The sequence below is a fragment of the Nematocida minor genome, assembly GCF_024244105.1.
Source record: "Nematocida minor strain JUm1510 chromosome Unknown 7892, whole genome shotgun sequence".
Taxonomy (NCBI): domain Eukaryota; kingdom Fungi; phylum Microsporidia; genus Nematocida; species Nematocida minor.
In genome coordinates, this window is record NW_026250366.1 from 19,001 (window position 1) to 30,713 (window position 11,713).

Sequence of the window (11,713 nt, forward strand, 5' to 3'; positions counted from 1 at the left end):
TATAAGAATAACGTAAACATTTGCTATTTATTCTTTGGCATCAAGGTTTAGTCTTTCCGTTCTGTACCACGAAATAAAAATATCAAGAATCTCGTTATGCACGCCTATGTTGGACTTACTGCTGTTCACGTTGCGGAACACTATGAAGTCTGCCTGCGGCTCTGGTCTCTTAGAAAGCTTTGTATATAGCTGGTCGTATAGATCATCGAGATTTTTCTTTATGAAGCTTTTTTTGGCCTTTTCTGCCTTTTTTTGCAGCTTAGCTTCTTCTTTTTTAATCTCGGATATAATCTTTTCTAGGCTTGTTGTCTTAGCTGCAGAGCGGTGATAGAATTTGGTGCTTGGCAGTATGTTAAATATTGCCGGTGTTTCGGGTGCTAACGGGCTATCTGCTTTATAGCTATTAGACAGCCAGAAACCCTGCAGTGTGCTGTCTTTGTTGTACTCCCTGGACTCTAGGACTTCAACAAGCTCATTGAACTTTTCTGAATTTTCTTTTTCTCTGAAGCTCTCACTTAGTATACAGTGCGTGTACTCATTCACACTGCTGGGCATTTTCACATACCACTCTGCCTCAACTGTATTGTCCTCTTTTTTAGCGCATTTGCAGTCCATGATGTAGCAGTCAAAACCTTTTCTCTCTTTTTCTGGGATGTACAGATTTTTGTAGTAGTTCTGCACATCTGTATATTCCATGCCTTTGTAGTTGCTGTTGTACTTGTATATGCTGGGTTTTCTGTCTATAAACCCTGCTGGATTTAGCACGGTATGGCTCCCCATCGTATCATAGGGCCCTAGGTCTGCAGCTGATAGCATCAAACGCTTGAAAAACAGCGGAATACGTATGCTGTTGTCATCGTAAGACTTCAAGTGTTTAAAGTCCGCAAAAGTAAACTTTTCTTTTTCTAGATCTTCATGAATGCGGTAGAACACTACCTCGTATCCTTCTAAGTCTTTCACTGTCTGCGCTCTCTCTTTCTCTTGTATGTATGTCCACCTGTTTGTTCCTTTTTTTACTTTAAACGGATGTATGATGTCCTGCTTTTCTTCTATTGTATACAGTGCTTTTATGTGGTCTACTGTATCGTTAACTGTGTGTAGGCAGTGCAGTTCTCCGCTCTTCTTATCCTTGTATAGGGGCATGCACAGCTTTCTAGGCTGGCCAGTTGTGTTGTCCACGCATAGCACGTGGTAGTGATCGCGTATATCAGGTGCGATGTCCCACTTGTTATACTCTGGCGAGTAGTTTGACCCTTTCACTCTTTTGTCTAGCTTCTCTGCGGCTTCTATCTTTGATCTTATCTGGCATTTCATGTACTTCTGGTTTGCCATTATGTATTTTCCCGCTAGAACATACTTCTTTTGTTTGTAGATGAGCTCTGCATTTTCATAGAACTCTGCAAGGATTACATAAATCTCTTTGTATAGCTCAACAGTTGTTAATTTTTCCATTTTATTTTTACCGTATAGCCTTTCAAAAATGTTGTATAGTGCACTGTATGTACTGTCACTTAGTTTCTCTTTCAAGTACACTTGCACTATTTTGAGCATTTTTAGCAGAACCTGAAGATGCTCTTCATTTTTATCTGAGTCTTTCAAAGTATAGGTGCATTGTATGAACTCTGCAGTGATGTTTGAAAAGTCCACATACACCTCCGGTATCTTTGTAACCATGCGCACTGCATACGCCAGAGCGTGGTACTTCTTGTCTATCTTATTAATTATATCGTCTTCTTTCAGGTTATAACGGTTTGGCATGAGATCTTCCCGTATGTAAATGTCTCCTAGGTTTTCGCTATCACTGCACATCGGTCTTTTGTTTTTCATGTATTCTATCAGATCATCAAATATCCCAGCGTAGTATCCTCCTAGACTCTCCAGCATTTTTCTGTGCTTATCTTTACTGCTTCTCTTGAGAATCTCTTGCAGACCAAAAAGATCTCTATACTTAGTGTTTATAGCGGTGCTCCCTCTTGCAATGAAATACCACAGTGAATTGTCGTCTATCACTGGAGCAACGTTTGTATAAAATTTTTCAATTCTCTTTTCAAGCCTCTCTTTGTACAGTTCACTTTTTGTTAATCTTTTTATATTTTCATCCGTAGAACTGTGTCCGTATTGTCTTCCAGTGTTTGTTTTATAGCCCCTTCTCCGCGAATTGTAGAATCTTCTGTCGTTCCATATTCCCACATCAGGGCGTGTTCTTTCTTCTTTATCATTTGCCGAGTCAGAGCACGACAGCTGTTCATCATGAAGTGAATCTTCATCGATGTTCTCCACATCCAGCATTTCCTCATCGATGTTCTCCACATCTATTATCTCTTCCTCCTCTTGCTGGGATGTACTGCATACTTCTATTGGCACTTCTTCTTCTTTTTTCTTTTTACTTTCTGGCATGAATTGCAGCACGGATCTGTCCATTGAGCTGCTTCTTTCATTTCCGTTTCTTTTTTCTCCTATAAATGGCCTAAACGCACTTGTGCTAGCACTAGTCAGTTCTGTGTATTGGTGTATTTCTGGCTCCTCATGGTATCCCATGGCCGCTATCTGCTCCCCAAAAGGTCTGCATCCATCTCCTGCTAATCCATATGTAAATGGACTGGCAAAGGGATAGGCTATGCCGCCTATTAACCCTGCTGTCATGCTCTCGTCTCTAGATATGTTAGGCACAGCACCGCTTATCATACCTGGCGCACTTCCACTCATACTGTGCTGATCTGGCACCACATTAATTGCACTAAAATTTTGCCCTGCATTGTAGTGCAAACCAGCCATACTTGGGCTGTAGGCTAGCGAGTTTAAATAGGCCGTAGCTGCTGCTATGTTTTCAGCTGTGTACAGAAAATTGCTATTTCCTGCTTCCTGTTTAAAGGGATCCTGGCTTCCTCTGCACCCTACGGCAAATAAGGTAAAGAAAGTAACTGTGTTCAATATTTTCATCATTTTTGCACTAAAAATATTTCTTTCTATTTATGGTTTAATAAGGAAGTTTTTTGATTTTCATGCAATGCACAGCGCTTAGTTGTTTATCCTCGGATTTCACTTTCTGTGGCTCATTTTGTGTATGCTTAGCGCTTTAGCTGTATTTAGGATCACTGTAAAATCTTTTTTCTCTTTTTTACTTTTGGCCTACTCTATATCTTTATAATCAGATAACTGTCTTTTATATGCCTAGAGAGCCCAATGCTGAAAAACCTGCGCCCATCTTCTATCCTCGCTATCTTCAAAATCATTATATATGCAAAGAAGTTGCATACTCCATCCACTTCACACTCGATACAATACCATTTTCTATGCCAACCTTTAATCTAAATCTTCTCGTAGATACTTATAGATAAATACAGTATAGCGCTGTAAATGAAGAATGTTTGAGAAAGCAGTTGCACTAGCACTTTCTTCGCTGCTTTACATCATTAAAAAAATTAAAATTTTTCCACCTTAGGAAACCTCCAGTATTCTTAAATTATTTTTTGCAATTAAAACTTTTAGAATGACTGTAAGAGAAGTTAAGTTGAGAATATACCTGCAAAAAATAGTAAACGCATATACTGCTAGGGTTGAGAAACTTTTGAGGCTGGACATCAGAAAGAACAAGAAAATGGACCAATTTATGCTCCTAAATGATATACTCAAGGAGAATGTAACAATAGAAAGCGATCATTATACTAGCAAAGAAAAGAGACTCATCTTGGGTATAATTAAGAATAGAATATACCAGTACTTTGTGTACAACGATAAGCTAGGAACTATGAACACGTTGTATCTTACTCTGAGGCCTGGGACTGCTGAGTCCATTAAATACGAGGCTGCCGATATAATTAGACACATGATGGGGCCAAACCCGCTTATATACAGCCTAGACGATGGAATGCGTATAAAGAATGAAACTTCTGAAGATGCAAGCCCAACTAATAGTAGTGCTGACATAAACACTAGAGTATATACGCTAGAGATTGACGACACGAAGTTCTCAAACTTGGAAAATATATTTCAGTCCACCACAGACAGCCTGAACAATGATAACTTCCATTGCATTTCTGATTTAGCAGAGTCAATGGGCTTGAATTTTTTAGGAAAAATCTATTCTATCCTAAACTACCACGATTTATACAAGCTATATAACACTCCACGTAGAGAAAGTGATATGCTATTTGTAGATTATGGCTTGAAGCTTATGTGTGAACACTATTATGATCTCAAATACATGGTTAAGAAAAAAAAAACTAAAATAAAGTGTATTGATAAGAATAATAAATCACTTAGTGAAGATGATTTACATTTAATCGGTTCTATCATCAAAAATATAGAAAAAATTAAACATGAAAAGAAGATACACAACTATCTGTTTAAAGTGTTAAACTATCTGGCAAAAAACACAGATGTTTTGAAAGCAAAAGACGGATCAAACACCATAAAGATAGATACTGATTTAAGCAAGTTTTATGATAACTATATAGCCAACAGCCCGCATTTTAAGAACATACTAGACGACGCTAAAGAAGATAAATTAGCTGAAAAACTGAAAAAAAAGCTTGAATTTCTCAATGTAGAGAAAAACATTGAAAAAGAAAAAGCCCTGCACAAACAGCTCAATGAAGCCAGCTCCAGCTCTTATAGCGCCCACCCAAATAAAGGGAGTGTTTTTGATGCTTTTGGCGCAAACCCCTTACAAGGAAAATCAGAGGAGTATTTAGAATGTGAGAACGTTCAGGAGCTTGTAGCTAGCTTAAAGTCACTGAGTAAACTGAGCCGAATCCAACACTATTACCTATCCAAAAAGATAAAACTGTTTGAAAAAATGCAGAACATAAGGCTAGCAGAAGAAAAGAAAATAAAAGAGGAAGAGAAGAAGAAAGAAGTCACGCTCATACAAATAGAAGAAGAAGCACAGCCCGCCTCAGCAGAGCCAACAGCTCGAAAACTCTCCGTTGGAACACTGCTGATGGGCGGTATTGCTCTTACAGGAGCAACAGTGCTGTCGCATAGCTACTATCAGCCAAAAGGCGAAGCAATGAACGCATCTGACAATAGCCATTTATATGATCTCTTGGACAGCACCCAATTAAGAAGCATGAACAATCCCAATATATCTTGAGTTATCTGGCCCTACTAGATCTACTAGATAGCATTCAAAATAAACTATTTCTGAGTTTAAATGTTCCTAGCTTATATTTTAGCAGATATGCCTCTTCTATTTCTCTACTACTGCCATTTTAATTTTACTTTTTTATCTCTTATATGTACATTTATTCTCATCTCTTCTTGAACAAACTCTATATAGACTCTGTCTTATGTCCTCTACTTGCGCTATCTTTAGATTTTATATCTACAAAGAAGAAGAGATGTATCTTGTGTCCATTATTTTCTCTACACCACTCTGTACACGTAGCTACTTATTCCCACTTTTAATTGCAATAAATTGGACTAGGCCTCTGTCTAGCTAAAATTGCAGAAAATATAGTCTACAGAAAACAGAAAAATATTTGAGAAAAAATATACTGCTTTTTTATTAGTGCATAAATTAAAAACAAATAACTCTTTAATTCTGTGCAAACTCCTGGCTCTTAAATTATTTCTGCAACTTAAAACTTTTTGAATGGTGGCAAAAAAGGTTAAATTAAACATAGATGTGGGTGGTGTAGTGCAAACCTGTCTGTCTATTAGCAGTGTGGATGATATGTGTGCGCCTATCTACCTGAGCAATAGAATGAGCTATATGACCATACTAAAGCACATACTCAATAGGAGCCTAAAAATAGAAAGTGATCAATATAATGCCAGAGAAAAGGAAAGTGTCTTAAATATAATCAAGAATGGCATATGCCAATACTTTATATACAATAGGATCGTAGCACAAATCATAAATAGAATGCATAGTGCGCTGCAGAACAGAGACGACGCCACAATCAGACACAACGCTATCTGTCTAGTTAATGAGCTTATAAAACCAAATAGATTTGTGTACAACACAGAGCACGGGATGGCCCGAGAGATAGACATGAATAGCCTGTTGGAAAATATAGATCCAGACGATAGTAATGCTGATCTAAGCCCTAGGGCATACACTCTAGAGGTTAACGATGAAAGCTTGGAACGCATGCTGCAGTCCACCGCAAAGAGTCTAGATAGGCACATTCTGAGCTACATATCCAACTCAGTGCATCTAAAGTGCATAGAAAAATTAAAAAAATACTCATCTGTAGAAGAGTTCTATACTTTGGACGATCTCTACACTCTGACAAAAGATGGTGCGCCACTGGTAGACTATGGGCTGAGGCTTATTCAGGAGAAGTATTACAAGATTGTGGACTTAGTTGATCTAATTAGAGGAATAGAGGTCATTTCCAACAAGCCACAGAACCTGATTAAAAAAGAAGTTAGTGAGTTGTTTACTGCTGAAGATCTGAGGATAGCTATTTCTATCAGCGACCATCTAGAAAAAATTTCATATGAAAAGAAAATACACAAATGCGTGATTAAATCACTAGAATACCTGGCAAACAGCACAGATCTCTTGGATGAGAAAGATGGCTCGAAAGTACTGAAGATAAAGCCGGATCTAAGTGATTTTTATGGAAACTATGTGTTTAACAAAGGCTTGAATGAAATAGTGTATGAAAAAGAAGTCGAGCTGTCTGATGAAATAATAAAAGCCCGTGCATCCCTTAGCACAGAAAAAATAAACTGCGCAGAAAAAGAAGCAGATCTGCAGGAATGGGAAAACACTGCTGACCACAGCTCTCCAGACTATAGCCAAATAAGAAGAGAAAAGGCAGAAGCAGTAGAAGTCGCAAGACGTAGAGCTAACTGTCTGGAAAATAAGATATATTTGCTATCGTGTGACAACAAAAAAGAAGAGCTGCAGAATGACAGCAATTTTGAGCTTCTAATCAGCTTGAACAACCTATCTGACATAAGCCCCGCCCAGAAACAGTACATTCTCGAAAGGATAGAAGAATTCAGTGAGGCACATAGTGTAAAGGTAGAAGTAGCAAAAGAAATAAAACCTTTCTCAATAAAAATCACCAGAGAAAAACTCATTAAAATGCTTATATTAGGTGTTATTTGTACAGCAGCATTGGTGCTATTTACTGCACAGTCAAAGGATAGAGCATTGGCTATAAACAATTTTAAATAAATGTAGCCCATGCATAAAAGCACACAAGAAATAAATTTAAAAAGAGTCTTGACCGTAATGAGATTTTCAGCCCTTTATTTGATCTTTCTAGAAGTGGGAAAGACCTTCCATTCTTCTCTTCTTTCTGATTCCTCTCTAGCAGAAATTGTTCAGCATGGGCTATCCATGTTTCTTTGCTCAAGCATAATATCTTATTCCATATTAGCTAGCAAATCATTTTTATTTTAAAAAATGTATGCATAGCTTATACAAGATACTCTTGTTTTGCAAAATAAGAAATCAGCTGATAAATAAATGCTAGATGTAACTTAAGATAAAACATTTATTCTTAGCTATTCTCGGGGATAGTTTGCAATAAAGGTTAGGGTGGTCACAAGAAGCACTGCAAAAAGTGAAACTAAACTTTTATAGTCTTTTTTTGGCTTTTGAGCTTCTGCTTCTGGCGCATTTTCTTTGTTTGCATCCTCTTCAGCTTTCTCCCTCTCTTTTCTATCTTTCATTGCTATATAGTAGGTTGTTGCTGTTATAATAGCTGTCATAGCTAGCATTCCGCCTAAAAAGCTAATAATAGTTATCAAATCGGCTTTCTTTTGCGGGTTTTCTATGGTGCAAACTAGATCAATGCATTTTTCTATTGCTTTCTTTGCACCTGTTAGTATTTTTGTACCGATTGGGACTGATACTGAGCTTTCTCTTTCCATTTTTGATACAAACGACAAAAATTTTAATTTAAATATTTAGTTTTGCTAAGGGGACTATGCCATCCAATGGATTTAATAAATTTCATTTTAGCTTTTATTTTGATTGGATGCATTTACTAACCGGTATTCCTCTTTCTATATCTGTACACTGTAATGAAAATGTCAAAGATCTCGCTATGTATTCCTAGATTGGACTTGCTGTGGTTTGCATTGCGGAATACCATGAGCTCAGTGCTGGAGTCAGGCCTTTTAGAGAGAGCTATGTACAGCTCCTTGTTTAGATCTTTCAGTCTTTTGACTGTTTTGCTTTTTGTAGAGTTTACGGTCCGCTTTTGTCTTATTGACTTCTTTGTATCTGTTTTTATGTTGATTTTCCCACTCTCTTCTTTGCTCTAGAAATAGCTACAAAATCGTATAGTACAGACACAGCCAGACACAGAGATAAGCTAATACATGAGGAGACATACACATTAGCACACTGCTTCTGACACAAGATACTCTGGTAGTCTAACCATTCCATTAGATCAGTTTAAGCAAGAGTGCAAATGAACATAAATAAAGGCAATATCACCACACAAGGAGAGAGGAAGAAAGAAAAAGCGTGCGGTCATATGCTCGCGTTCACACCAGATCCCGTTTGATCTCTGAAGTTAAGCGCGTGACAGCTTTGATAGTACTGCGATGGGAGACCGCGTGGGAACACAGAGTGCTGCACTTTTTGTCCGGCTCTGCACAAGAGAACACTGGGCACTAAGAGTCTGCTGTTGCACATCTGATAATGGCTAACATTAATGCTAAGTACAGCTAGCAATTTACACAAAACATTGGCTGTAGCTGGTAATTCTGAATGGAGAAAAGTTTTAGGTTTAAATTATTTTTGTGGTTTAGTTCCTTAGACTAGCAATGAGAGAAGTTAAGCTAAAAATAGATGCCGAGGGTATAGTGAAAGCAGCCCTATGCATTAAAAATATGAAGAATATGGATAAGGTTGTTGCATCCTGTGACAGAGTTAGTTATTTGGCGATCCTTAAGAATATACTTGATCGCAACATAAGAATAGAAAGTGAGCATAAAGACGGGAAAGAGAAGACTATCCTAGACATAGTTAAGAATGATATCTACCAATGCTTCACACACAACGAGTATATGGCACCAAGTGCGAACAACCTGCACTATGCGCTGAAGCATGGAAATGATAGATCCATTAGACAGGAGACTATCTATCTGATCAATGATCTTATAACGCCAAACACGCTCATATACAGCCCAGAGCACGGGATATACATACAGGTAGATAGAAATGAGCCATTGGAAAGCATAGACTCACAAGATGATAATGCTGATCTAAGCACTAGAACATACACTCTGCAGGTTGACGATGAAAACTTGGAAAATGTGCTCCAGATTACCTCAGAGAATCTAGACAGACAGAATCTATGCTATTTATCTATTTTGCCAGACTTAAAGTACATGGCTGCAATAAAAAAATACTCATCTGTAGAAGAGTTCTACACTTTAGACGAACTGTACACCCTGACAAAAGATGGTGTGCCACTGGTAGACTATGGGCTGAGGCTTATCCACGAGAAATACCATGATATTGTGGAACTAGTTGATTTAATTGAGGAGGTAAAGGTCATTTCCAACAAGCCACAGGATACGATTAAAAAAGAAGTTAGTGAGTTGTTTACCACTGAAGAGGACCTAAGGATAGCGATTTCTATCAGCAATCATGTAGAACAAATTGAGCATGAGAAGAAGATGCACAGTTACATGATTAGCATGATGGAATGCATAGAAAACAGCACAGATCTCTTGGATGAAAAAGATGGCTCGAAAGTACTGAAGATAAAGCAGGATCTAAGTGATTTTTATGAAAACTATGTCCACAGTACGGGTCTGATCGACATAATATTCAAAAAAGGAGATAAACTGAGTATCGAAAGGGAAGCAATGTCTGAGTGTCTTGACGCAAAAAAGGAGGAGTATAATAAAAAAGAAGGAAGTTTGGAAGAGTGGAAAAAAGAGACTAACTTGTCCTCTCAGGACTATGCCCAAACAGAAAAAGAAAAAAAAGATGAAATAAAAGCTCTAAAGCGCAGCATTAATCACCTAGAAAATGATATGAATCTGCAAGAATGGGCTATAAAAAGAGTGGCTTTAAAGTATGGTGATATTTGCACCTTTCAGAATATTTATCACATCCTATCCAGCCTAATCCCGGCGCAGAGAGACTGCATAGTAAAAAAAATGAAAGAGTTTGGCAAACTGCAGAAAATAAAAGTGGTAGTGGCAGAAGAAAAAAGAGAAGCTCTCAAATCAAAATACACACAAGTAAATACAGTCAAAATACTTGCAATAGCTGTTGTTTCTATAACAGTTTTAGCGCTATCAGCCAGCCTTTTAAAGAATAAAGCAGTAAAGTTTGTATGTCTTAATTAGATATTTGTCTATGGATAAACACTGTGTCATGAAATATTGCGAATTAAAATTCTGCTGGAGCTGCGCCATGTTACCAGCAATGGTAAGAAAACCTAGGACTTAAAAGATTTTTGCGATTTAAATTTTTCAAGAATCATGAAGGAGGTTAAATTAAGGATACATGTGAAGGAAATATGGCAGGCGTGCTATGCTCTTGACATCAGAGACCCGGATCTTTTTATTGGAGTTAACAAAAGTATAGACTATTTGGCTATACTAAAAGAGATATTTAAGAATGGCCTGGAAATAGAAGGCGAGTGCAGTGACGAAGAAAAGAAGGACATCCTGGATATAGTTAAAAACAATCTATACTACTACTTCATACATAACCCTTATGGAGTAGAAGCCATGTGGTTTCTATACGGTGCATTGAAGAAAAACGATGAATCGGTTAGATCAAAGGCTTTTGATTTGATTGACCAGCTTTTGAAATCAAACCCATACATATACAAACGAGAGCACGGGATACATATACAGGAGGGCATAAATGATAGTGCAAACAAAAGCCTGAGAACAAGAACATACACTCTGAAGGTGGATGATACAGATCCTTCATATCTGAAAAGTCTAGTGCAGCTCACCTCGGAGCACCTAGATAGGGAGCTTGCTTTTTATCTAGCTTTTGCAGCGAGGTCAGACAATATAAGCATGTATGAGAATTATACATTCCTAAAAGAGCCATGCTACACCTTTGAGGATCTGTATAACCTAACAAAAGACGATGTGCCGCTGGTAGATTATGGGCTGAAATTTATCTACACAAACTATCCAGAAATTGCTAAGCTGTCCCACAGGATTATGAAAAATGAATTTGAAACAAAAGAGGATACAGCCAACGAGATTTATAAGCTATTTGTCTCCGAAGAAAATCTAAGAATAGCCATGTCTGTCACTAATAACATAGAAAAAATTCGAAAAGAAAAGAAAGTAAGCTACCATCTGTTCAAAGCATTAGAGTACATGGCGAACAACACCGAGCTTCTAAAAGCAAGGGACGGCTCGAAAGCTCTGGAGATAAACACAGATCTAAGTAGTTTTAATAAAAATTACATAGTTGAAGATGACCGCTTAAGGAATATATGCAAGGAAAAAGAAGCTGAACTAAAGAAAGAAATAAAAAAGAAGGAAGAGGCTCTAGAAGAGGAAGAAAGAAAAAAAGTCAAAGACAGAGCTACTATTAATAGTCTAAAGCATGAAATATATCTGCTAGATTGTGCTCACTTAGTGGCAGGCCTACAAGATTTTAACGCCTTTCATCTTCGAGATAGCATGGAAATTCTACTAAATAAAAAATACTCTGTACAGCAGAAGTATCTAGTTAAAAAAATAGAAGAGTTTGAAAAAACGCTTAATAGCATAAAAGCAGCAGAAGAAGCATCTAAAAGAGAAAAAG

General features: G+C 37.5%; 6 protein-coding genes across 6 annotated transcripts; 4 read left to right on the forward strand and 2 right to left on the reverse strand.

The window, feature by feature from the left end:
• Positions 1–27: 27 nt before the first annotated feature.
• Positions 28–2,943, reverse strand: NEMIN01_2115 (uncharacterized protein; the record flags this gene model as incomplete). The annotated part of the gene is made up of 1 exon (XM_051478057.1): positions 28–2,943. The coding sequence occupies one exon, from the start codon at positions 2,941–2,943 to the stop codon at positions 28–30; it is 2,916 nt and encodes a 971-aa protein (XP_051334017.1).
• A 547-nt stretch (positions 2,944–3,490) lies between these two features.
• NEMIN01_2116 (uncharacterized protein) lies at positions 3,491–5,095 on the forward strand (the record flags this gene model as incomplete). The annotated part of the gene is made up of 1 exon (XM_051478058.1): positions 3,491–5,095. The coding sequence occupies one exon, from the start codon at positions 3,491–3,493 to the stop codon at positions 5,093–5,095; it is 1,605 nt and encodes a 534-aa protein (XP_051334018.1).
• A 501-nt stretch (positions 5,096–5,596) lies between these two features.
• NEMIN01_2117 (uncharacterized protein) lies at positions 5,597–7,138 on the forward strand (the record flags this gene model as incomplete). The annotated part of the gene is made up of 1 exon (XM_051478059.1): positions 5,597–7,138. The coding sequence occupies one exon, from the start codon at positions 5,597–5,599 to the stop codon at positions 7,136–7,138; it is 1,542 nt and encodes a 513-aa protein (XP_051334019.1).
• Positions 7,139–7,470: 332 nt separating this feature from the next.
• NEMIN01_2118 (uncharacterized protein) lies at positions 7,471–7,839 on the reverse strand (the record flags this gene model as incomplete). The annotated part of the gene is made up of 1 exon (XM_051478060.1): positions 7,471–7,839. The coding sequence occupies one exon, from the start codon at positions 7,837–7,839 to the stop codon at positions 7,471–7,473; it is 369 nt and encodes a 122-aa protein (XP_051334020.1).
• A 903-nt stretch (positions 7,840–8,742) lies between these two features.
• NEMIN01_2119 (uncharacterized protein) lies at positions 8,743–10,281 on the forward strand (the record flags this gene model as incomplete). Its single annotated transcript, XM_051478061.1, has 1 exon — positions 8,743–10,281. One exon carries the CDS (start codon positions 8,743–8,745, stop codon positions 10,279–10,281), a length of 1,539 nt encoding a protein of 512 aa, XP_051334021.1.
• Positions 10,282–10,416: 135 nt separating this feature from the next.
• Positions 10,417–11,713, forward strand: NEMIN01_2120 (uncharacterized protein; the record flags this gene model as incomplete). Its single annotated transcript, XM_051478062.1, has 1 exon — positions 10,417–11,713. A coding segment is annotated over one exon (1,297 nt), but the record flags the coding sequence as incomplete, so codon positions are not given.